This window comes from Diabrotica virgifera, chromosome 3 (genome assembly GCF_917563875.1).
Source record: "Diabrotica virgifera virgifera chromosome 3, PGI_DIABVI_V3a".
Lineage (NCBI taxonomy): Eukaryota > Metazoa > Arthropoda > Insecta > Coleoptera > Chrysomelidae > Diabrotica > Diabrotica virgifera.
In genome coordinates, this window is record NC_065445.1 from 203829943 (window position 1) to 203854080 (window position 24138).

Consider the following 24138-nt stretch of genomic DNA (forward strand, 5'->3'; position numbering starts at 1 on the left):
GTCTGTTGTAGATGATTTATTGTCTAATTCTAATGAATCTATTCCTTGATATGAACTCGAGCCTGCTATCTTCTTTATTTTCCTCCAAACTTTTGATACAGGTGTGTAATTATTTATCGTTTCTACATATTTTATCCAGGATTGTCTTTTAGATCTTGTGGTAACCAGTTTGGCTCTAGCCCTACTCCTTTTAAGTTCGATTACATTTTCTAGATTTTTGTGTCTTTTGTACTTTTGAAGAGCTTTTTTACTTAGTTTAATAGCTTCTTTACATTCTTCATTCCACCAGGGAGTAACTTTATCCCTTTCAATGAACTTTGTTTTTCCTATTGCTTTTATAGCTGCTTCGGTTATGATTTTATTGAATTGTAAAATTATTTCGTCTATTGTATTATCTAAACAAATCATTGAAGATTCACTACGGATAATTTCTTGAAAAAGTCCCCAGTCAGCTTTGTCTAACCTCCATCTCGGATCAGGCTTAACTGGCGTAGATTTAATCAAGTGTTTTTCTATTAAAATCGGGTAGTGATCACTCTCATATAAGTCTTTTTCTACGTACCAATTGTGATTTATTTGAAGAGTGGGTGTACAAAGTGAGATATCTATAGAAGAAAATGTCCCTGTCGATAAGTTTAAGTGGGTGCTACTACCATCGTTTAGTATTGCAAGATTTAACGTGTTCACTATATTTTCAATCTTCTTTCCGGTAGATGTAGTTTTAAAGGAACCCCAGTTAGTGTCTTATGTCCATTTAGATCTCCCAGAATAAATTTTGGATTAGGTACCTGATTTATTAGGTTTACAAGATGTTGTTCTTCTAGGTTATAATTTGGAGGTATATATATATATTACATATGTTAACTTTTTGTGGTGTACCAATTTGTACAGCTACAGCTTCCAGATTTGTGCTTAGAGGAATTTCTTTGGATATTATTTGTTCTTTTACATCAATGGCAACGCCACCTGAAGCGTGACCAGCATTATCCCTATTTTTAAAATATGAATTAAAAGATTTTAGATTCATGCAGGTGGAATCTTTAAAATTAGTTTCTTGAAGACAAATAATTTGTGGTGTGTATTGATTGATTAACAACTGTAACATAGGTAAACGAGTTTTAAAGCTATTTAAATTCCACTGTAAAATTTTGTTATACATAAATGATTATATTTTATTAATGAGCACAAAAATTAAAAAGTGGATGAATCACTTTCAGAATCCAAATTCGTTAAATTAATTTGTAAATTAATTTGTAGAGCTAATTTTTTCCTCAATTTAGTGCAGCGATATTTTGTTGTTCTGTCTTCTAAATGTGGGTGAATTTCATCCAACATAGTGATAATAGCTACGATGTCAGAGTTATAATCCTTCGCCACCGTTACTATATCAGAACAGCCGTAGCAATTTTCTAGTAGACTTTCAACTTGCTGACTGCTGAGGCAAAAAGGAGGCGAGTGATTATCTATATATGTTTTAGTATTGTCTGAAAACTTTATGTTTTGTTCAGGTTTTTTTTCTGTTTTGGTCTTTTTCTTATTTTGTGTTATAGTTTGAGTTGCGAATTGGACATCCTCAGAAGTAGGAGAAGAAACAGCAGAAGCGGTACGTTTTTGTGAGTTATTATGTGTTAAGGGATGATCGTACTTTGTATTGTCCACCAAAATATTTTTGTTTATCTCAAGATTCATAGGGGGATTGAAAGATTGAGAGAGGGGTGAGTTTGATAGTTCTGGACTTTGTGGCGTAGATAGCTTAGACATATCTAGGGGTACGTTTTGTTTTATTAGTGAACTGTGGTCTTTGATGGGTTGTGTATTATTGGAAGAAGAAGCGGTAGTGGTGTCAGAAATAGAAAGTGCTGAATTCTGGGCCTGAGTTATGTTGTCTGATTGAATATTGCTTCCTGTAGGTATTATACTCATAGGTGGTGGAAATGAGGCAGTGCATTGTAAAGCATTGTGTCCTGCCTGCTTGCATTTGAAACAGTTGTGGCTGTCTAGTGTTAAATATAACCTATTTACTATTCCATCTTGTTCTATATCAATGTATTCCGGTAAAGATGCATTTTCTGGAGGCGAGATGTAAATTTGTCTTCTAAAACTAAGTATATGACTGTAAGCTGGGTCAGTAGCTCCAATTCTCAGTTGTATCATTGGCAATAATAATGTTAAGCCTAGATTTTGTAAACATCCTGTGATTTCTTCATTAGAAATTGTGGGGCTTGCATTAGATATTAGCAATCTATCTGATGGGGTAATTAATCTTCGAGCAACTATACGAGTGTTATTAATTGTGATACTTCCATAATTTTTTAGAAAATCGTCGACAATGTTTTTATCTCTCAAGTATATGCATACTCGATTGTTAGAGATGCGTGAACAGTATATTATATTATATGGGTTCACTATTGGCCCAATATGTAGGAGATAGTCTTGTATTTTAAAACCATCTATTGATGTAAAAACTACGGCTTGATCTCTGTTTGGTAGTAGATTCGAGTTCTGGGCTAACGCCGCTGAATACGATTTAGTAGGGTTATTGACGTTCTGTGACATGTTAAATATTATGAAGTAGGTAAATTAAACAGGTACTCACTAAATTTGTTATCATCCAATGATAACAAAATCTATCATCACCCAATGATTAGTATATGTGTTGTTTTGCACTTCACTAACAAAAACTTGTGAAATTAAAAAGCAATTATAAACTAATGGTTATCTAAGATAACGACTTTACTGTCCGAACGTTCGAACGAGACTCCTATTTGATTTCTATTAATGTTAACTTGAAGAAATACACAATAATATGTTTCATTTAATTTGTCTAAATGGATTATAAAGCGTTTTTATGAAGCATATTTGTTCGGAACACACTGTAACTGTAATTGAACGAATGTGATATTTTGGCATAAATTGGTAACATTTATTTGACAAAATCCACGAGGAAAATAAACTTCCTGTAGCTGGCTGTATACCATAAATCACAAAAATGCCAAGTTTCTTGTAAAAGGTATATATTAAAATACCCTAAATAAGGGTCAAAATACAAAACGTTTTCGGATTAAGGAATCCATCATCAGTGTTTAAAAGCCCTAAAATTAAGTATAACCTAATTAAATGAGATAAAAGTTAAAATTGACAGAGGTTTTCAAGAACAAGAGGTCATACTTACAAAATTTGCATGCCTGAGCCACCAAAATGTATAGGGTAAAAACCCTTTAAATGTAAATAATAAAGATGTTTTACATATTTATATAAAATTCATCGGATGTAATAGATAAACCTGGATGTTACCCAGGGCAACACAGGACTCTCCCCACGTGGTTGGAACTTTTTTTGGTGAAAACCTCACATATTGGATTTCAATGGCCAACTGACAAGTGAATTAAAGAGCAACCCGAAATGACACCAAGAACTGTCAATGTAACCTAGTTGTAATATTACTTCAGCCACAACGTTAAAGATTAATTTAAATGTTTTAAGATAAAAAACAGTATCAAATTTACAAATAGTAAAAATAAAAGATGTTCACAAAATAGGAAAGATTTTTTCCCTAGAAATAATGCATTAATTAAGTATTCAAAATAGGGAAATGAAATGTTTACGTTACAGGAAGTTATGCAGTCAACAATACCAATAGGTGTTGTATTAGTGGTATAAAATTCTCAATACGATTAGACAAATAATGGTAAAGGCCTTATACTAGGAACACAAAATAGTATGTAATGTGTACATATGTGTACGATTTTAAGAGTAATGATGAAATGATAATTGTTTAATGACTGATAACTTTCTTGGTAGTCGACCCAACATAAATTGTATAAAGATAGAAAAAGTGATATGATAATTGTAAAAATACTGTTTTGTTTTTATCTGATATTTATCTGAAAATGAGACTAAAGTAACTTGATGAAACTGAGTCCTCCAGAGACCTGACATCAAATTGGTTAAAAATGAAATGGTTGTAAAATATGGGGGGGAGTAGGACGGTATGAGAAGTCTGACATAGTATGTTGTGATATTGGACCATGGAAGATGTGTAGTGTGTTGTTATGAAATAAGAGTTATCTAATCTATAAGCTATGAGATGAGGCTAAGAACTACATGGATCGTAGTGGTGTGTATAGATTACAATGTTCTGATTGTGACGCTACATATATAGGTAGGACCTGTAGATCCTTATCTTCACGCTCCTTAGAGCACACCAAAAGAGAAAACACTTCTACCTTCTCTCAACATCTTGTAAAAAACAAACATACCCTTAATATCCCAGAAGATGTCTCGTTATTACATAATATTTCACAAAAAAACTTCCTAAAATTGGACCTGTATGAAGACTTAGAAATAGTTAAAGAGAAGCAAAGAAGTCCTAATTGTGTCAATCGCCATGTGTCATTTAACCGAGATTTTCAACCCTTACACCGTCAACTTTTTTCATAAACCACATCAGATACAATTTCCTCTTCTCTGCTACACCATTCATGACTACCACATACATCTATTTCACTCCCAATTGTCGATAAGCAACATCTTACTTTAACTCTTTAATATTCATTTGTACCTCATCCTCTTACATCCTCATTATTTTACATTAGCTTTAATTTTCCAAAATTCAGCTCCTACATCACATATACAACCACATCCATCAGAATTGAGTCTCATTCCAGCCACTTTTTTTCTTAGCCTCATCTCATAGCTTATAGATTAGATAACTCTTATTTCATAACAACACACTACACATCTTCCATGGTCCAATATCACAACATACTATGTCAGACTTCTCATACCGTCCTACTCCCCCCCATATTTTACAACCATTTCATTTTTAACCAATTTGATGTCAGGTCTCTGGAGGACTCAGTTTCATCAAGTTACTTTAGTCTCATTTTCAGATAAATATCAGATAAAAACAAAACAGTATTTTTACAATTATCATATCACTTTTTCTATCTTTATACAATTTATGTTGGGTCGACTACCAAGAAAGTTATCAGTCATTAAACAATTATCATTTCATCATTACTCTTAAAATCGTACACATATGTACACATTACATACTATTTTGTGTTCCTAGTATAAGGCCTTTACCATTATTTGTCTAATCGTATTGACAATTTTATACCACTAATACAACACCTATTGGTATTGTTGACTGCATAACTTCCTGTAACGTAAACATTTCATTTCCCTATTTTGAATACTTAATTAATGCATTATTTCTAGGGAAAAAATCTTTCCTATTTTGTGAACATCTTTTATTTTTACTATTTTTAAATTTGATACTGTTTTTTATCTTAAAACATTTAAATTAATCTTTAACGTTGTGGCTGAAGTAATATTACAACTAGGTTACATTGACAGTTCTTGGTGTCATTTCGGGTTGCTCTTTAATTCACTTGTCAGTTGGCCATTGAAATCCAATATGTGAGGTTTTCACCAAAAAAAGTTCCAACCACGTGGGGAGAGTCCTGTGTTGCCCTGGGTAACATCCAGGTTTATCTATTACATCCGATGAATTTTATATAAATATGTAAAACATCTTTATTATTTACATTTAAAGGGTTTTTACCCTATACATTTTGGTGGCTCAGGCATGCAAATTTTGTAAGTATGACCTCTTGTTCTTGAAAACCTCTGTCAATTTTAACTTTTATCTCATTTAATTAGGTTATACTTAATTTTAGGGCTTTTAAACACTGATGATGGATTCCTTAATCCGAAAACGTTTTGTATTTTGACCCTTATTTAGGGTATTTTAATATATACCTTTTACAAGAAACTTGGCATTTATTTGACAGTTGCGGTGATGACACTTCATATTTGGTTTTATTCTTTACTATAAGTATTTGTTTTATTATATTTACTATTTTTATTATTTTTTACTTTAACATAAGATTATTTTTTAATTCTCGTTTTCTTTCTATTTATTTACATTAAATATTAATTTGTTTTGTTGTATAATCCACGTTTGCAATAATTATGTGATCTATTTGATATAAATGGATTCAGGATTTTTTTATACTTTGGCAACTATGTCAACTTAGATTTCTGACGTAGATAATGACGTGCAACGGTAAGTATATTATACGGACTGTATTGTACTCCTGGTATCGTAAAATAATAAAGGCCTTGCATGAAAACCAAGTAAATAAAAAGTAACATAAAGCTTTAAATTATTTTTATAATAAAGAGACCAATATTTTTTGTCAATTTTGCCAAAAATTTATTTACTGAAAGAAATATATTTCTACCAACCTTTTAAAGTTAGTTGTTAACAATTTTCTTCCTAAATGTTAATCAAATTTTTTTTTCATATTTCATATTTACTCAGTAATTAGTAGTAAATATAAAAGCAATATATTTCTACCATCACTCTTAACGTTAGTTGTTAACAAATTCCTTCCTAACTATACTCAAATTTTATTTTTAAACATCTTGTTTATTTTATATAACTAAATTTACTATAAAAGGGTCAGAGTAGCTCAGGCAGTAGGATATCTGACTTCCACGCAGGTATACCGAGGAACAAATCCCAGCGCCTGCGAGAACATCTAGGCCTCAGGTCGACTCAGCCCGAAAAAAATGACTACTAGGGTAAAACCAGGGGTAATATTAGGCGTTTAAAGCGTAACACTGGCCTTGATACCTTCCTTGTACACCTTAAGCCCTAGATTATAGCACAAACCTGTTATAATCTCAAAGCCGCGTTAGCAGTATAAAATGAGAGACTATTAGGTATTATTATAATAATTTAAAATAATTCAATAAACTCCTAACGCTATCTGCTAACGTATGTATCAACACAGCATACCTTCTTTATTTTGACAGAACCGTCGAAGTCAAACTAAATATTAATATAACACATAATTTGTTTGAAATTCTAAATAATAAACAAATAATAAAAAATTTCTTTTTCTACAATCACTTGATAAAAAAGACTTTTTCGATTGTCAATGGCAACTAAAAGTTGACGTTTACTGAGTACTGTCACTTTATCGCTCTAGAGCGTTAAGGCCATCGGTACATAATTCGCAAATATTTTACGGCTATCCCTATTTTTTCTGTATTTACACGGCAAATTACGTGTAGTAAAATTCACACTGGTATGGATATGCAAACATTACTAGAATGTCATTCTACTTGACAATGTCATCATTAACTTTAAAGAGATGGCTTTTGAATGTTCTTGGATAACTGTTATTTGTATAATTGCAAATTATTAATTCAGTTAATAAAAAAACTGATTATTTGATTCATAGGGGATTCTGACCAATAGAAAGCTACAGAAATAAAAATTAAAGTGATAATTTTTGATAATATCCCGTCGTCATGTATATTACGTCAGATGCCCTTCGTTGCTACGAAAAAATACATTTAGTGACATTAAAGACAATTAGGGCCGGTTGTTCGAACGCTAATCAACAATGATCACTATCAAATATTTAATTACTGTCACCAACTGTCAATGTCAACTATGATTGGGTTGCTGAAAACATAATTGATTATAATTATGAGATTAGTTAATCAATTAGCATAACAAATATTAACATAATTGATTAACTAATTTCATAATTGTAATCCATAATTATGTTTTTAGCAACCCAAACAAAGTTGACATTGACAGTTGGTGACAGTAATTAAATATTTGATAATGATCATTTTTGATTAGCGTTCGAACAACCGGCCCTTAATGTTTTAACAATTATAAAACTGAGTACTTTCAACCGTCAAATATTTATAACAACTATGTGTTTAATTGTACTAATTTGTACTTACATACATAAATTACAATAAAATTTTGGTTTTGAACAGTTTTATTCAGGAAATAATCGCAGCAAATCGCACTCGATCTCTAAAATTATTATCGAATTTTTGCCCTCGTGACACTTTGACATAATTTTTTATGACACTTTGTGACTTTTCGTGACACTTTGACAAATTAAAACTGCCAAAGTGTCACTCGGGAAAAATTCGATAATTTTAGAGCTCTTGTGCAATTATTACTGATAATTTTTGATTATATCATTCATAGGAGATTATGACCAATAGAAAGCAACAGAAATAAAAACTAAACTGATAATTTTTGATAATTTCCCGTCATTAAGTATATTACGTCAGATGCCGTTCGTTGCTATGAAAAAATACATTCAATGATATTAATGACAATTAATGTTTTAAAAATTATAAAAGTGATGACTTTCAACCGTTAAATATTTATAACAACTGTGTGTTTAATTGTACTAATTTGTACTTGCATAAATAAATTACAATAAAATTTTGGTTTTGAACAGTTTTATTCATGAAACTGTCACTGTCTTGTCATCATATTCACCGGTGTTGAGGTGCCCCCCCACTTGCAAAAATTAAAAAACAAATAGCCCAGATTTATGAGCTATTTATGAGCTCTCATATTCCGCAAATTAAAAATTTTGAGCTCGATCCACTGAGCAGGAATTTAATATTTTAGTGGGGAAAAATAGAAATTAAAAATAGGAATATTGAATCGATTTTTGCTGCAGAATTACGAGCTATTTATAAGCTCTTGAAATGATATATATTTTCGATTTTTGAGCTCATCCCCTTCACCCACAAACAACCCTGTAATTGATTTAACTTAAGGGAAAAATGCTGAGAAAACTTAAAATATATCGTATTGCGGATATAATTCCTATAGCTTATATATTCTAAGAATGAACTATTAAATCACGTGCATTTCGATTATTGAGCTACAACCCCTTCGCAAGCAAACTACCCCATTTAATAATTTATGAGCTCCCAAATTACGCGCATTTAGATCAGTAAATTGCAATTTATTTTGTATAGTGCAGTCACTGAAGGTAAAAATCAACGATTACCTTCAATTTCGGTGAACCTTCATCGATTTTCACAAAAATTGGTGAGTGGTTAGAGGATGCCTCAAGAAACAAAGGTGACATGGTGCCACCTTGCGCCTTTATCCTGAGAGTGGATACCGCCCCTTCTCGGGGGTGAAAATTATTTTATAAAAATAACTGCACAAATCATAAAAGGACAAATTATAAGCAACATTTTTTGTTATATAAAGTTATTAAAATAAGTCAATACTTTTTAAGTTATTAAAGATCAAAGATTTTAATTATTCGTGAAAAAAAATGCATGCTTTGAAGCATGTAAATCACTGAAAAACGTTTTTACAAAAAAGTTAATAGTAGTTTATTTCGTATAGCTTATATTCTAAGAATAAACTCTTAAATCACGCGCATTTCGACTATTGAGCTACAACCCCTTCGCAAGAAAACCATCCCATATTCCCGGCTTAAGAGAGAGTTGTACTTAAAGTAAAGTAAATTATTGTTGGAGTTATTATTTTAAATTTGATTTAAAAAAATCAAAATTTTTCAAATTTTCGTAAATTATTTGCTTTTGATAATAACTCCAACAATACTAGATACACGTAAAAAATGATAGATAACGAAATTTGAGTTTTTTTTATTAGCAAATATTTTACTTGTCTTTTGATTTCTGTATGAATCAAAATAACGAAGATAGAAACGTTTAAGCCTAAATTTTACTACGAGAACAATGTAACAGGAACCCTTTACTATTATCCTAAAAAAATAAAGTATTTGAAAGATTAAATGTAATACAGTTTCATAGGTCTTGAAATTATCTTTCAAATAGTTGGATGTGCCTGATATAATAAAAATTGATAGAGTTATTTAAAAAAAATTCATTTTTTTGGAAAAATTTTTGGAGTATAAATTTTGATGCTATCAACTTTTTCTGGAGCTCATTTGATAGGTATTTCTAAGTAGGTACTTTGACAAGTATTCAGTAAGTGTTACATAAAATGCATCTCTTTCCCGTTATTTAAGCTTGAATCCTTAGATTTGAATAGTCGCAGAAAAAATATACATTTAATTACCTATAACTTACTTTAAATTAACATTATTTTTAAGTAAGCAATTTATTATATTTTTTATAAGCTTCAATTTTAGTGATGAAAACTTTTTTCTAAAAACTTACAGTTTTTTAGTTATTTATGAAAAATCGCTTTAAAGCATGCATTTCCTTTCACAAAAATTAAAATACAAATTTGATCTTTAATAACTCAAAAAGTATTGATTTATTTTAATAACATTATATTCTTTTTCTCATGATCATCTTTCAGTGCGTCACAGTTTTTCGATTTCTTTCTAACGCATTAAATTGTATGTGACATAAAAAAGGCACTTCCGTGATTACAGACATTTACAACATTTATTCTAGTTATTCTAGTTGTCAATAGATGTCGCCATAATAAAAAAAATATTTTTTTTAATTAGATAATAATATTACAAATATAATCTCTATGAGTTATAAGACTATACAAATCAAAGAAAATACGATTTTATAAATGCAAGAAACACATTTGATTTGTTTTTATTCCAAATTGAAAATAAAATGTGACAACTGTCAGATTTAACTAAAATGTCATGTTAGAATAAATGTCATAAATGTGTATTATCACGGACTTACCCTTTTTCCTATCATTTGTTACGCACTGAAAAATGCTCATGAAAAGGACAATATAACAAATTTTGCTTAGAATTTATTTTTAATAAAGTAATTTTAACCCCCGAGAAGGGCTGATATATACACTAGGCTAAAACCGCCAGTTGTTATTGTTAATTTTGTTTCTTGAGGTATCCTCTATCCTTTCACCAATTTTCGTGAAAATGAATGGAGATTTACCGAAATCGAAGGTCATAGTTGTTTTTTACCTTCAGTGACTGCACTATAGAAAGAATATTGCAATTCAATAATTGAGATGCGTATATTTTGCGAGCTCATAAATTATTAAACGATATAATGTAGTCGCCAAATAATTAGTTTAAATTTTTTTAAGTACAACTCTCTCTTAAGCCGGGAATATGGGATGGTTTTCTTGCAAACGGGGTTGTAGCTCAATAGTCGAAATGCGCAGACATGCGGACGAAAGAGTTTATTCTTAGAATATAAGCTATACGAATTAAACTACTATTAACTTTTTTTGTAAAAACTTACAGTTTTTCAGTGATTTACGAAAAACCGCTTCAAAACATGAATTTTTTTCACGAATAATTAAAATCTTTGATCTTTAATAATTTAAAAAGTATTGACTTATTTTAATAACTTTATATAACAAATGTTGCTTATAATTTGTCCTTTTATTGATTTGTGCAGTTATTTTTTATAAAATTTCACCCCCGAGAAGGGGCGGTATCCAGCCTCAGGGTAAAGGCGCAAGGTGACACCATGTCACCTTTGTTTCTTGAAGTATCCTCTAACCCCTGACCGATTTTCGTGAAAATCGATGAATGTTCACCGAAAATGAAGGTAATCGTTGATTTTTACCTTCAGTGACTGCACTATACAAAATAAATTGCAATTTACTGATCTAAATGCGCGTAATTTGGGAGCTCATAAATTATTAAGTGATATGTAGTCGCCAAGTAATTAATTTAATGTATTTTAAGTACAACTCTCTCTTAAGCCGGGAAGATGGGGTAGTTTTCTTGCGAAGGGGTTGTAGCTCAATAATCGAAATGCACGTGATTTAATAGTTTATTCTTAGAATATATAAGCTATAGGAATTATATCCGCAATACGACATATTTTAAGTTTTTTCAGCATTTTTCTCTTAAGTAAATCAATTAAAGGGTTGTTTGGGGGTGAAAGGGATGAGCTCAAAAATCGAAACTATATCATTTCAAGAGCCCATAAATAGCTCGTAATTCTGCCGCAAAAATCGATTCAATATTCCTATTTTTAAGTAGTTGGGGGGTTGACTAAGCCCCCCCCCCACTAAAATATTAAATTCCTGCTCAGTGGAACGAGCTCAAAATTTTTAATTTGCGGAATATGAGAGCTCATAAATAGCTCATAAATCAGGGCTATTTGTTTTTTAATTTTTGCAAGTGGGGGGGGGGGGCAGCTCAATACGGGTGTCATATTCTATTTGACTCAGTGAGTTGTATGACAAAGATAGCGAATATTCGATTAGGAAAATATCACCACGGACATGGTGTCCATTTTTTTTCGAATTCTGAAAAAACTAATAGATATTTAAAAACAATTTAAACGCAGAATGAAAGACTAAATTATTATCGAGGGCCGAAAGTCCCTTAGAATAAATAAAAAAGTTTCTTTTGAATGATATATTTAAAATTAAAAATCACGCTACATTTTCTCTTTGTTTTTCACCCCTGTAATTTATTAAAATAAACATTATAGAAGTTTTGAGGGACTTTTGGCGCTCGGTAAGAACGTAATCTTTCATTCTGCGTTTAAATTTTTCTTCTTCTTCTTCTTCTTCTTCTTCTTCTTCTTCTTCGCGCGACTAGGATTACTCCTGTTTGTCTGCCTCTTATTCTGTTTCAGTTGTTGTCGACTGCGTTTAAATTTTTCAAAAATACTTATTAGTTTTCTCATGATTCGAAAAAAATGAATCCCCATTTGAATAGCATTGCAGCCGAAAATACGTACCCATCCCCTTAAAGTTTGATTACCGCGGGTCGTTCGTAGCAACCGTACAACCATACAATACAAACACATTGAACATTCAAACTGAAAGATATAAAAGTTAATGTTATGACATTATAATGACAGATATAAAATAGTTACAATAAAGTTAATGATTTAAAAATAGTTTCATTTTATTAATTGATTGTAGAAAAAATGTTGAATGTATTACAAGAGCAAAGTGACATTATTGCTTTCCAGTAATTACCGCTCTCCGCTACCTGTCACGCAGTAAGTCTTACTCTGAAGCAATAATGTATCACCTTTCGCTTCTTAATACTAACCTCTTTCGGTACTACCGAAACTAATTACTTTTCGTTCCCCGCAAAAAACAAACCGTAAATTGTTTACATATAATCCATAAACCTGTGTCTATTTACAATAATTTTTAGTAGACAGGAATATAAAACTACCGAAACTGGTTTAAATACGCCAATATATGATTAAATTATAAAACTTACAGTTTAAAAATTAGTTTCTTCTTCTTCTTCCTTCTTGTATGTAGGCTTTAAAGCCTGTTTCTTCTTTAATATTATCCTCCTAAATTGTTTAGGTTATCGCACCACCTTTTTCTTGGTCTGCCAATACTTCTTCGTCCATTTGGTGACTTATCTCGTGCTATTCGTACTATCCTATCCTCTGCCATTCTACTAATGTGTTCGTTCCACTCCTGTTTCCGTTTTGTCACCCATCCATTTATGTCTTCTATATTGCATGATCTTCTTATGTTTTCGCTCCTTTCCCTATCCAACAGACTTTTCCCTGATATTCGTCGGAGTATTTTCATCTCTGTTGTTTCTAGTAGTCGTCTCGTTTTAGATGTGTCAGGCCTTGTCTCCGCCGTGTATGTTAATATAGGTCTAATTGCTGCTTTATAGATTCTTGCTTTTGTGTCTTGTCTTAAGTGTTTGTTCTTCCAGATTGTGTCATTAAGAGATCCCGCCGCTTTACTTGCTTTTAAGCTTTGTTGTCGTACTTCCTCTTCAACATCTCCGTAACTGGTTATATCAATTCCCAGATATCTAAACCTTGCTTCCTGCTTTATTATTTTCCCATCAATTTCGATTTTACATCGTAGTGGGTATTTAGATGTTGTCATACATTTGGTTTTTTCTGCTGATATTATCATATTGTATTTCTTGGCTGTTGTATTAAAGATGTGTGTTAATCTTTGGAGATCGTCTTCTGTCTCGGCGATTAATGCGGCGTCGTCTGCATAACACAATACTTTGATTTCTTTATTCCCCATTCTGTAACCACGACCTTTACGTACTGCTTCTATTATTTCGTCCATTATTATATTAAAGAGCAGTGGGCTTAATGAGTCACCTTGTCTGACTCCACTTTGTACTGGTATAAACTGCGTTAGTTTTCCATTTATCTTTGCCTGCATTCGATTATGAAAGTAGATGTTTTCGATGGTTTGTATAATATTGATTGGTATGTTTCTTCCATACAGTAAATGTAAGACGTCTTCGACTTGGATGCGATCGAAAGCCTTTGTCAGGTCTATAAAACATAGATATGCTGGTTTATTGTACTCAATGGCCTTTTATGTGATTTGTCTCAGTACAAATACGGCGTCTACGCAGGATCTTCCGGATCTGAATCCTTGTTGTTCATCTGATAAAGTTGCTAGTTTATTGATTTTGTTGGTTAGGACTTTTGTGGTTAGCTTAAGTGCGGCGTTTAGTAGATTTATACCTCCATAATTGTTGGGGTCTTCTTTGTCTCCTTTTTTTAACATTGGTATCATTATGCTGTTTCTCCATGCGTCTGGTATCTTGCAGTGCAATATTAGTTTTTGTATAAGTTTTTGTCATCTCTAGGGTTATACTTTCTCCTCCGTATTTTAGAAGCTCGTTGGTTATTCCGTCTGGTCCTGGTAACTTCCTATTTTTGAGTGAATTTATGGCTACCCCTACTTCCTGAAAACTGATTTCAATTTCGTGTCTTAATTCAGGTAGGTTATTATTTTGATTATGATTTTCCTTTCCTTTAAACAGTTCCGTCAAGTATCTTTCCCATTCGTTTGCTGGTATGTTATTGTATTCCTTCAATTCTGCCATTTCTTTCCGTTGGTTTCTTATGAATCTCCATATTTGTTTTTGTGTTCCGTAGAAGTCGCTTTCCATCCTTTTTGTAAACTGTTCCCAGTGTTCATTTTTTGTTCTTCGTACCAATTGCTTTGTTTCATTTCGTATTCTTCTATAGGTGTCTCTGGATTCTGGAGTGTTTGATGTTTTATACTTCATGTAGGCGTCTCTCTTCTCTTTACATTTGTCTTTTATTTCTTTTCTGAACCATGGCGTATTGTTGTTGTTTCTTTTGTTCAGTATGACTTTGCGTTTTCCTAGAGCTTCTGTTGCTGCCTCTTCAATATTGTTTTTAATTTTCTCCCAGCTCGCGTTTATATCTTCGATGTCGTCTATCTGCTTCAGCTGTATCTTCTGTGCTAGCCTCCTTTGGTAGAATCGTTCCACAGTGATTCTACATTGAATTTTTCCTCGGTGATTTCCTGTGGAAAATGTTTTGGTGTTAGTTTCATTCTTATTTTTGCTAGGACTAATTTGTGTTCACTCCCTGCGTCTGCCGAGTTTAAAGTTCGAATATCTAGAATCTGCTCTGGGTGGATTTTTCTATTAGTGACTATAAAGTCAATCATAGATTTGTGCCCCCTGGAGTTTTCAAACGTATATTTATACTGAAGCTTATGGTCGAAAAATGTATTATTGATTCGCAGTTCGTTAAAAGCACAGAGATTAGCCATGAGTTCTCCATTTGAGTTGACATGGTTTTCATTGAATCTTTGTTTTACTCCTGGAACTATTTCATTTCCGATTCGTGCATTAAAATCCCCCATAAGAATTAAGTGTTCTTCATGAGGTATATCGTCCAGGATGGTTTGCAACTGTTCGTAGAATGCCTCTCGTTCCTTCTTAGGTTTGCAGTCCTCGGGGCTATAGATAGATATAACATTTAATTTTTGGTAGTCCATTGTGATGTTCATATGTATTATTCTTTCGGAGACGTAACGGCAGTTACTTATGTTGTCTTTAAATTTTTTATGGACAAGTATACCTACGCCTGTTCGTGCTCGTTCTTCTTTCTTCACTCCACTATATGCTAAAATATATTGGTTATAGTCTCTTTGACCTTTACCTTTCTTCTTGGTTTCTTGGATTGCACAAATGTCTATGTTTTTGTTTATCAGTTCTTCGATTATCTCTTGGTCTTTGTTGTTGAACGAAGTTATGTTCCATGTTGCTAATCTGATTGTTGGCTTCTTTTTCCTTCTCGTTTTCCTTTTCTTTGCGTGGTTCGTCATATTAGGTTCCGTCGAGTTCCGAGGCTTTATATCGGTTCTTTGAGCCTTGTTTTCTTTTATAATGGGTAGGATGCTAACCTGGCCCATCAACCCTCCTCTTTTTTCCGGGCTTGGGACCGGCTGTGAGTGTGAACGTGACTTCTGAGCTACTCAATCCACTCAGTCTTCGCGCTCACAACCCCCAGGCAGAGTTAAAAATTAGTTTGATTACTTTAACTATAATTAAGAACCAGTAGTTTCACTGGTAATAAGCAAAATATCAAGAGCAGAGACACTACGTGTTTACAGCTCATTAATTTTTCACGAATCCTATAGCTAAATATTCATATTCAATATTTAACTATAGTCGAATATATTCCAATTATTATCAATCTATCTTATTCTGTTTACTTATTTCTTATAGATATTTAGGTTCCTCATGTACTTGCAGTCAAATGTTGTTTGCGTATCAATATTCTTAAGTATACTTTATTATTTTTTGAAGTTATACTTCTTTACGATCGAGAGTGAAATTTTATATAATACCTGGCGCATGCGCACACACTGTATGTAGTTCGTTGCTAATCTTTCAAGACATGTATGTATCAGCGCTGTCAGCACAATTAAGTCATTAAAAGGATTAGTAAATGTATTATTTATTATAATTTTTGTGTCTTTGGATTTGTCTTCCTTGGGAATAAGATATTTTATAATAATAGTAAGTATATTTAAAGTATTTTTGTATACTTCACTTGGTCTATTAAATTTGTCAGTATGTATGAGAAATCTTGTAACCTGTCAAAGCAAAGGGAATATAGCTCAGTGGGAGAGCGTGTGACTGGAGATCGAGAGGTCCCGGGCTCAAATCCCGGACGAGTCATATTCTTTATTTTTTTAATTTTTGGTATCGTTTTAATTAAAATTTTTAAAAAGTGGTAGGTAAGAAAGTTAGTTTAATATTTAAATAAAATACAAATAACCTGTTAAGTATATTTATTTCTTTGAAATTATATAATAGAAGTATAACTTCTTATGTGCGTACAAAGTACACACACATTCTTTTTTTATTTTATTTCTCAGATAGTATATACCTTCCCTTGTATGTTCCTAATACTACTTTTTTTTCTGTAAAATTAGCTTCGGTTCATATAATCTCGATATCAAAAAATTTTGTTTTGATATCAAAGTACCAATTTTAAATTAAAATACCAAACAAATATTTATAATGTTTTATTCTTAGGTTCTGTTTTCAACAATTTGATCAAACAAAAGTTTGTTAATAATATTGTTTCATTTTTTTCCAGCACTTCCACCGGCGTTACCTCCTGCACCTGCGCTAACGCCGAGGCCCATTCTTGCACCTCCAAGTCTATCACCTCCATAAAGGCCTCCTCCATTTCCTCCACCTTTACCATTAGGAGGACCTTGCTTTTGTTGGGCCAGTGTTGTCCCCTAAAAGAAAATACATTAGAAGCAATGTATAAAATAAATCAGTTTGGGTGAAGAATGTCCAGTCTCTGAGTTGTAGATTCTAGACCTCATAATATTAAAATTTAACCCAAATCAGTTAAATAAAATATGACTAATTACTGAGTTACAGGGTGTTTTATTTAAAAATTGAAACATTATTTTTGTACCCAGTACTTTAAAACTATTTGACGTATGCTAATCATACTTGGCAGAAAGTGTGGTTACCATACACCCTACTAAATTATAGTTTGTCCACTATAACTTTTCCTATGCGTCACGATTCATTTTCAAACAAATTAAGTCAAAACATAAAGTGAAATGTACGCCGATGTGTGTACTATATGTATATAGTATACAGTATACAAAATGTATATACACATCGACGTTAATTTCACTTTATGTTTTGACTTAATCTGTTTAAAAATGAATCGTGACGTATGGGAAAAGTTATAGCGGACGAAAAATATCATAAATAAACGTTTGTAGCTAATACCAAAGGCGTAAGACAGGGGATAGTGAATGGTTGACCCTTGTCAAATTCTACGCCACTGGGAGAATTACTAGTTTAGAGCAATTGGTAACGATAAAGTCATTAGTTTACGAGATATTTGAAGTTAAAAATGAAATGGCATAGCTATTTTGATTAATATAATATTGTGTCGCTTCATTTTGATCTTCAAATATCTCAAAAACTTAGATAATGATTTTGTCGATACTAATGAAGAGTATATTATTTACATAAAAAGTATTGGAAAGTCTAAAAATTATACTAAAATAGCAATTCCGTCAGTGGCGTAGAATTTGCGAAGTAGTTACTTTACCACAAGTGTCTACAGTCACCAAAGATAACATTATTACCAAGGACCGAAAGTCCCTTAGAATGAACAAAAAGTTTCTTTTAACCTGGCATCCGACAGGTGGGGTGTGGTACACCCCAACAATGCTGAAGCGCCTGAAACATAAGGAAATTTTGCATGTAGTGGCCATAGCGGCTAGATAGTTTTCTATTGTATATTCATCTATGCGATGACACATAGTTTTTAATCGTCTGTTTAGTCTCAGCAAGTATATTTGGATTGAAAGTGGTCACGCCCCACGTTTCTGATTTTGTACTTTCTGCAGAATTATTTTATATTGTTTTCCTCCTATAAATAAATAAGGATAGGTAAGTGAATAATACTTATTACAGATTTTAACATATTTTTTTATTAGTCTAAGCTAAAATGAATTACGATCGAGACTGAACACGTCTTCAGGTCTTATGGGATGAAGCAGACAGTAACCAATGTATTGACAGGAGTAATTCGGAAATAAGTGAAGAAATAGACAATGTTAGTGTAAATAGTGACTATCCTGACCAACTTTAAGATGTTGACGTTCCAGACATCATAGAAAACTAAACGTAAAGAGATTTTTTGAGAATCTTTAACTCTTTCAATTGCTGGGGTTTGTCACACCCCACCTGTCTTTTAGTGGCATAAAAGTCCACCTGTAAGATGCCGGGTTAAATGAAATATATGGTATATTATAATAACACGAAATTTTTTATTTTTTTCAACCATGTAACTTATGGTAGGGGAGCCCAAGCGGAGATTTTTGCTGTAACTCGAGCGCGTCAGTTATCATATGGGGAGAAACCTGGTACCCTGTAGATGTATCTCTACCATATATTGGCTCTAAACACAGGGGAGTTCGTTAAAGGGGGCTGAAAAAAAATCTACCCTTAGAAAAACTCGAAATCCTCAGATTAAGATAAGGTAAGTTAAGTACATGCAAAAAAGTGTATATTTCAAAAATCTGACCAATTTTGCGGGGCGTAAGGAAATGGGTGAGTCACAAAATTTCACAAGAAAAAAGCGAATATTTCGCGAAATGAACGATAGATCTAAAAACAAAAAAATACGTGGTCAATATTTGTCAAAAATCTATCAAATGATATCAAACACGACTCCCCACGGAGAGGGGTCTCCGTGGGGAGACCCACGGAGACCAAATTTAAAACCAAATTTAAAACCAAATTTAAAACCAAATTTAAAATTTTAAATACGAATCCCGCGATATTTCGCGAAATGAACATCAGATCGAAAAACTGTAAAATACACTTATTCAATATTTTTGAAAAATCTATAGAATGGCACCACACACGATGGTTACTTTAAAATTTTAAATAGGAGCCTCCATTTTTTATTGCAAATTCGGATTCCTTACGTAAAAATAAGTAACATTTATTTGAAACATTTTTTCGAATTATGGATAAATGGCGCTATAATCGGAAAAAACGATTGATGGAAATGGAAAACTAAATTAAAAATGGAAAGCCCCCACTAAAATGGAAAACTTTACTTATCTTTTTTTGGTTTTAGAACCTACTTTTCACAACCCAAGAGGTTCCCAAAGCGCTCGAGTGACTGCACATTTAGCATACTTTCCTCCCCTACTATTATTAAAATAAACAATATAGAAGTTTTCGGGGACTTTCGGCTCTCGGTAATAATGTAATCTTTCATTCGACAGTTAAATAGGTTTTGCGCCTACCCCCTTAAATATATCTTTTAAATTTTTAATTGTCTGAATAACAATAACAGAAATAACAGAATAATAAGAAATTTTTCAAATAAATTGTCATTAAATATATTGTTGAAATATAAATAAGTGTGTTTTAAATAAAGTACTGTATTACAAATATTTATAATATGTATATCTCAGGAAATAGACATCTAATCGGAATAAATAAAATATACCTAGTATATGAAGTTATACAATAATTTTTTGTGGTTTATGCGTTAATGGTTAAGAAATTTAGTTTCTAGCAAACAAATCATTAAAAATATTTAGATTTTAGAAAAAATACGCTTACCAAAATGAGGAAGAGTGCACATATGAACACAAAGTATTTCATCTTGATTGTGTTTGATACATTCTCATCCAAGTAACACATTTTTATAGTCAAACCAACTTATTTAATTATTATTTGTAATAATTATGTTCAAAGTGGTATATATCCGTTAACTATTCTTTAAATGTAATAATATAATCATCTATATCATTAATTGTTTAAAATTGCACATGAGATCAAGCAGTACAAAAAAACATTTTTATTATATTAAATTGGGTGTATCGTGTAAAGAATAATTGTTATTTTATTAATTAGAAGGCGACGATAATTAACTAGAGATACAATACAACATAATATAGTACGTTCTTTGAAGGTAAAATATTGCAAAACCTCTAAATTTTAAAGAACCGCTTGGATTGACATGAAATTTGGCATAGACATAGCTAACAAGTCAAAGAAAAAGTGATATTGTGCCGATGTGTGTTTTGCCCTAGAGGTGAGTTTCACCCCCTTTTGTGGGTGAAAAATATATGTTCGAAATAAGTCCGGAAATGGATAAAATGACTAATTCTAAGCAACTTTTGTTCTACAAAGTTTTTTCACAAAGTTAATAATTTTCGAGTTATTTGCGAGTGAATATGTTAATTTTTCTACAAAATAACCACGTTTTCAGACGGTTTTTCGCAAATAACTCAAAAAGTAATAGTCCTGTCGCCAGGGGGGTACAACGGCCTCCTTAATTCAGATGGACTTACCCAAGTTTTTTTTTATGTATTTTGACCTGTAGAACACGAATTTTTTGGGTAACAATTGATTCGGATGTCGATAAGATCGTTATAAAAAAAGAACTTGAGGAATTACATAACAGCGATTTTTCTCAAAACAAAACATTTTGTATATCTTTTGGGCGAGTCTCAGAAAAAAATGGTCTTACAAGTTTTTTCGTAGGATGCATAGTTTTCGAGATAAACGCGGCTGAACTTTCAAAAAATCGAAAAAGTGCAATTTTATAACCCGAATAACTTTTGACTAAAAAATAAAATAGCAATTCTGCTTACTGCATTTGAAAGTTCAAGTCAAATTCTATCGGTTTTGATTATTTGCATTGCTAAAAATTAAGTTTTTATTTGTTAAACAAAGCCATAAACACATAGTGTTTCCCGTGCCCAATGCATGCATTTTAATGTACGTAATCTACGTAGAAATTGTCTGTATGCTGGCCTACTCATTGGATTTCAAATGAGAAATGCATTGAAAACATCATTCAATCACTATGTGTTTATAACTTTGTTTAACAATAAAAAAATTAATTTTTAACAATGAAAGTAATCAAAACCGATAGAATTTGACGTGAACTTTCAAATGCGGTAAGCAGAATTGCTAGTTTATTTTTCAATCAAAATTTATTCGAGTTCAAAAATTGCAATTTTTCGATTTTTTGAAAGTTCAACCGCATTTATGTCGAAAACTATGTATCCTACGAAAAAACTTGTAAAAACATTTTTTGCTTAGAATGACCCAAACAATACAAAAACATGTTTTGTTTTGCGAAAAATCGCTGTTATGTGATTCCTAAACTTCTTTGTTTATAACAATCTTATCGACATCCGGATCGGCTGTTACCCAAAAAATTCGAAAAAAAATCTTATCAAAACTATAGCACGTAAAAAATTGAAAAACATGTTGTATAGGTCACTATACCTAGTAGAAGCAGAGTTATAGCTAATGAAAAATAGGTTCATATTCGTCAAATTCCAAATCGAATATTTTAACGTGCCATAACCAAAAACGAATCACTTTTTTTGGGGAAAACTCATTTTAACTTTTTTAAAGTGTTTAAAAATGCTTATTTTTTTTTTAATTTTATAGCATCAAAATAAACAAGTTACGCTCAAAATAAAGTTGGTCCCTTCTTTTGGTAAGAAATCGGGAAAATCACCCCCTAATTAGCATTTCAAATGAACTTAATTGTTACCACTTCACAAGTTTTTTGCTTTCGTATTTATTGATCATATGATCTGTAAGTTTCATTGGTTCAAAGTCCTTATTTTTGAAAGAGCTGTAGTTAAAAGAGCTTGAACGAGTCAATTATCACGAGTGTATGCAAATTTGGAACCACCGAATCATAACCAATTTTTGTCTTACAGAAAAACAAAAAATACAAAATATCCAGAAAAGTAAAGCCGACTTTTTTTATTGTTCAAGATTTTTGGTAACTCTGACAATTTTTAAGTTATTTTGAAAAAAAAAACATTTTTTTCAAAATTAAAATTTTCAACAGTTTCACTTTAAAACTAATTTTTTTCAAAAATAAGCACTTTGAATTGATGAAACTTACAGATCATATAAACACAACATAAGTACATAAAGTAATTTGTGAAGCGGTAACGATTAATTTCATTTAAGTTGCTAATTAGGGGGTGACCTAATTTTTTTTTGCCAAAACAAAAGGGACCAACTTTATTTTGAGCGTAACTTGCTTACATTTGGTGATAGAAATTTTTTTTTCAAAAAAAACTAATTTCAAAAAAAATTTGAAAAACAGAAATAAAGCTTTTTATAGACACTTTAAAAATGTTGTAAAGTGTTATCCCCAAGAATGCTTCATTATTTGGATATTTCACATTGAATTATTCTATTGGGAATTTTTCAAGTATGAACCTACTTTTCATTAGCTATAACTCTGTTGTTACTAGGTATAGAGACCTAACATATACACCGGTTTTTTCACTTTGTGGTGGTTTTTCTCAGTATAGGCTATAGTTTTGCTAAGAATATTTTTTTCAACAAAATGCTTAGATTTTGAGTTATTTGCGAAAAACCGTCTAAAACGTGGTAATGTGAACTGGTGGTAATTTCAACGAACATTGTTGAAAAATGAACATATTCACTTGCAAACAACTAGAAAAGTGTTGATTTGGTAAAAAACTCTATAGAACAAAAGTTGCTTAAAATTAGTAAGTTTATCCATTTCGGGACTTATCTTGGACACAGAGCCGGCCCGTGGGTAATATTTCACCCGTGCGAAATTATATTGTGGCGCCCCCCCCCCCCCGAGTTCAAAAGTTCAACTTTATAAGAAAGTTGACAAGTTATATAATTAGATTTTATTTAAAAGTCCTGAATACAGTTTGGAAAATGGTTATACAAATTTAATGACTATTAGTCCAGAAAGCTACTGCGCATCCGCTAGGAAAAATATTCCGATTCGGATTTTTTGCACAATCTTACTCAAAAAAAAGCCCTTTTAACAAGTTTGCATGTTGCCAGGACCAAAAGGGGTCAAAAATTTTTTAAACGTTTTTTTTTCTTTTTTTCCTAAAATTATTTTTTTTTGCATGGAACATAGTTTTTTTAGGTTTTTTGGATCATTCCAAACAGAAAAGGTATTTAGTAACATTTCTCTAAAGTTGATAGTTTTTGACATATAAGCGATTAAAAATTGAAAAATTGCGAAATCGGCCATTTTTAACCCTCAAAAACTCTGTGAAAAACTGAAAATTTGAATGTTGCCAAGGTAGGTAGATATTCTTTAAACATCGATTGATGAAATCCCGGAAAGTTTTTTGCAATACAATATTCAAAACTCCTTTGTTTTTTAATTGCTTATCAAGGCAATAGTTTCCACCGGCGACAGTATGGTGCAAATGAAAGGAATAAATTCGTTATTTCGTAAACCGGCGTCTTTAAGGAAAAATCCCGAAACAGGTCGATTTTTATTTTTAAGTTATTATATTGTGGCATATATAGTATACTAATGACGACATCCATCTGGGCGTGATGACGTAATCTATGATGTTTTTAAATAAGAATAGGGGTCGTGTGCTAGCTCATTTGAAAGGATCTTTAATTCTCTATTCAGTATTATAAACATTTATATAATTATTTATACAGGGTGTCCTTCTACTCCTTTTTTTTCAAATAATTTAATAAATCTTTTTTGGACACCCTGTATAAATAATTATGTAAATGTTTACATTACTGAATTGAAAATTGAAGAACC

General features: G+C 31.7%; 1 protein-coding gene across 1 annotated transcript; it reads right to left on the reverse strand.

Moving 5' to 3' along the window:
- Positions 1 to 17044: 17044 nt before the first annotated feature.
- Positions 17045 to 20323, reverse strand: LOC126882326 (uncharacterized). The gene is made up of 2 exons (XM_050647205.1): positions 20157 to 20323; positions 17045 to 17281 (listed from the first exon to the last, which is right to left on the reverse strand). Exons 1-2 carry the CDS (start codon positions 20235 to 20237, stop codon positions 17120 to 17122), a joined length of 243 nt encoding a protein of 80 aa, XP_050503162.1. The 5' UTR covers positions 20238 to 20323; the 3' UTR covers positions 17045 to 17119.
- Positions 20324 to 24138: the final 3815 nt, after the last annotated feature.

Bases quoted from the DNA above. Each gene is read 5' to 3' on its own strand.
- LOC126882326 (XM_050647205.1), bottom strand. From the start codon at position 20,237: ATGTGTTACTTGGATGAGAATGTATCAAACACAATCAAGATGAAATAC. The intron at 17,282-20,156 runs GTAAGCGTATTT...ATTTTCTTTTAG, and splicing joins GTGCACTCTTCCTCATTTTG to GGGACAACACTGGCCCAACA.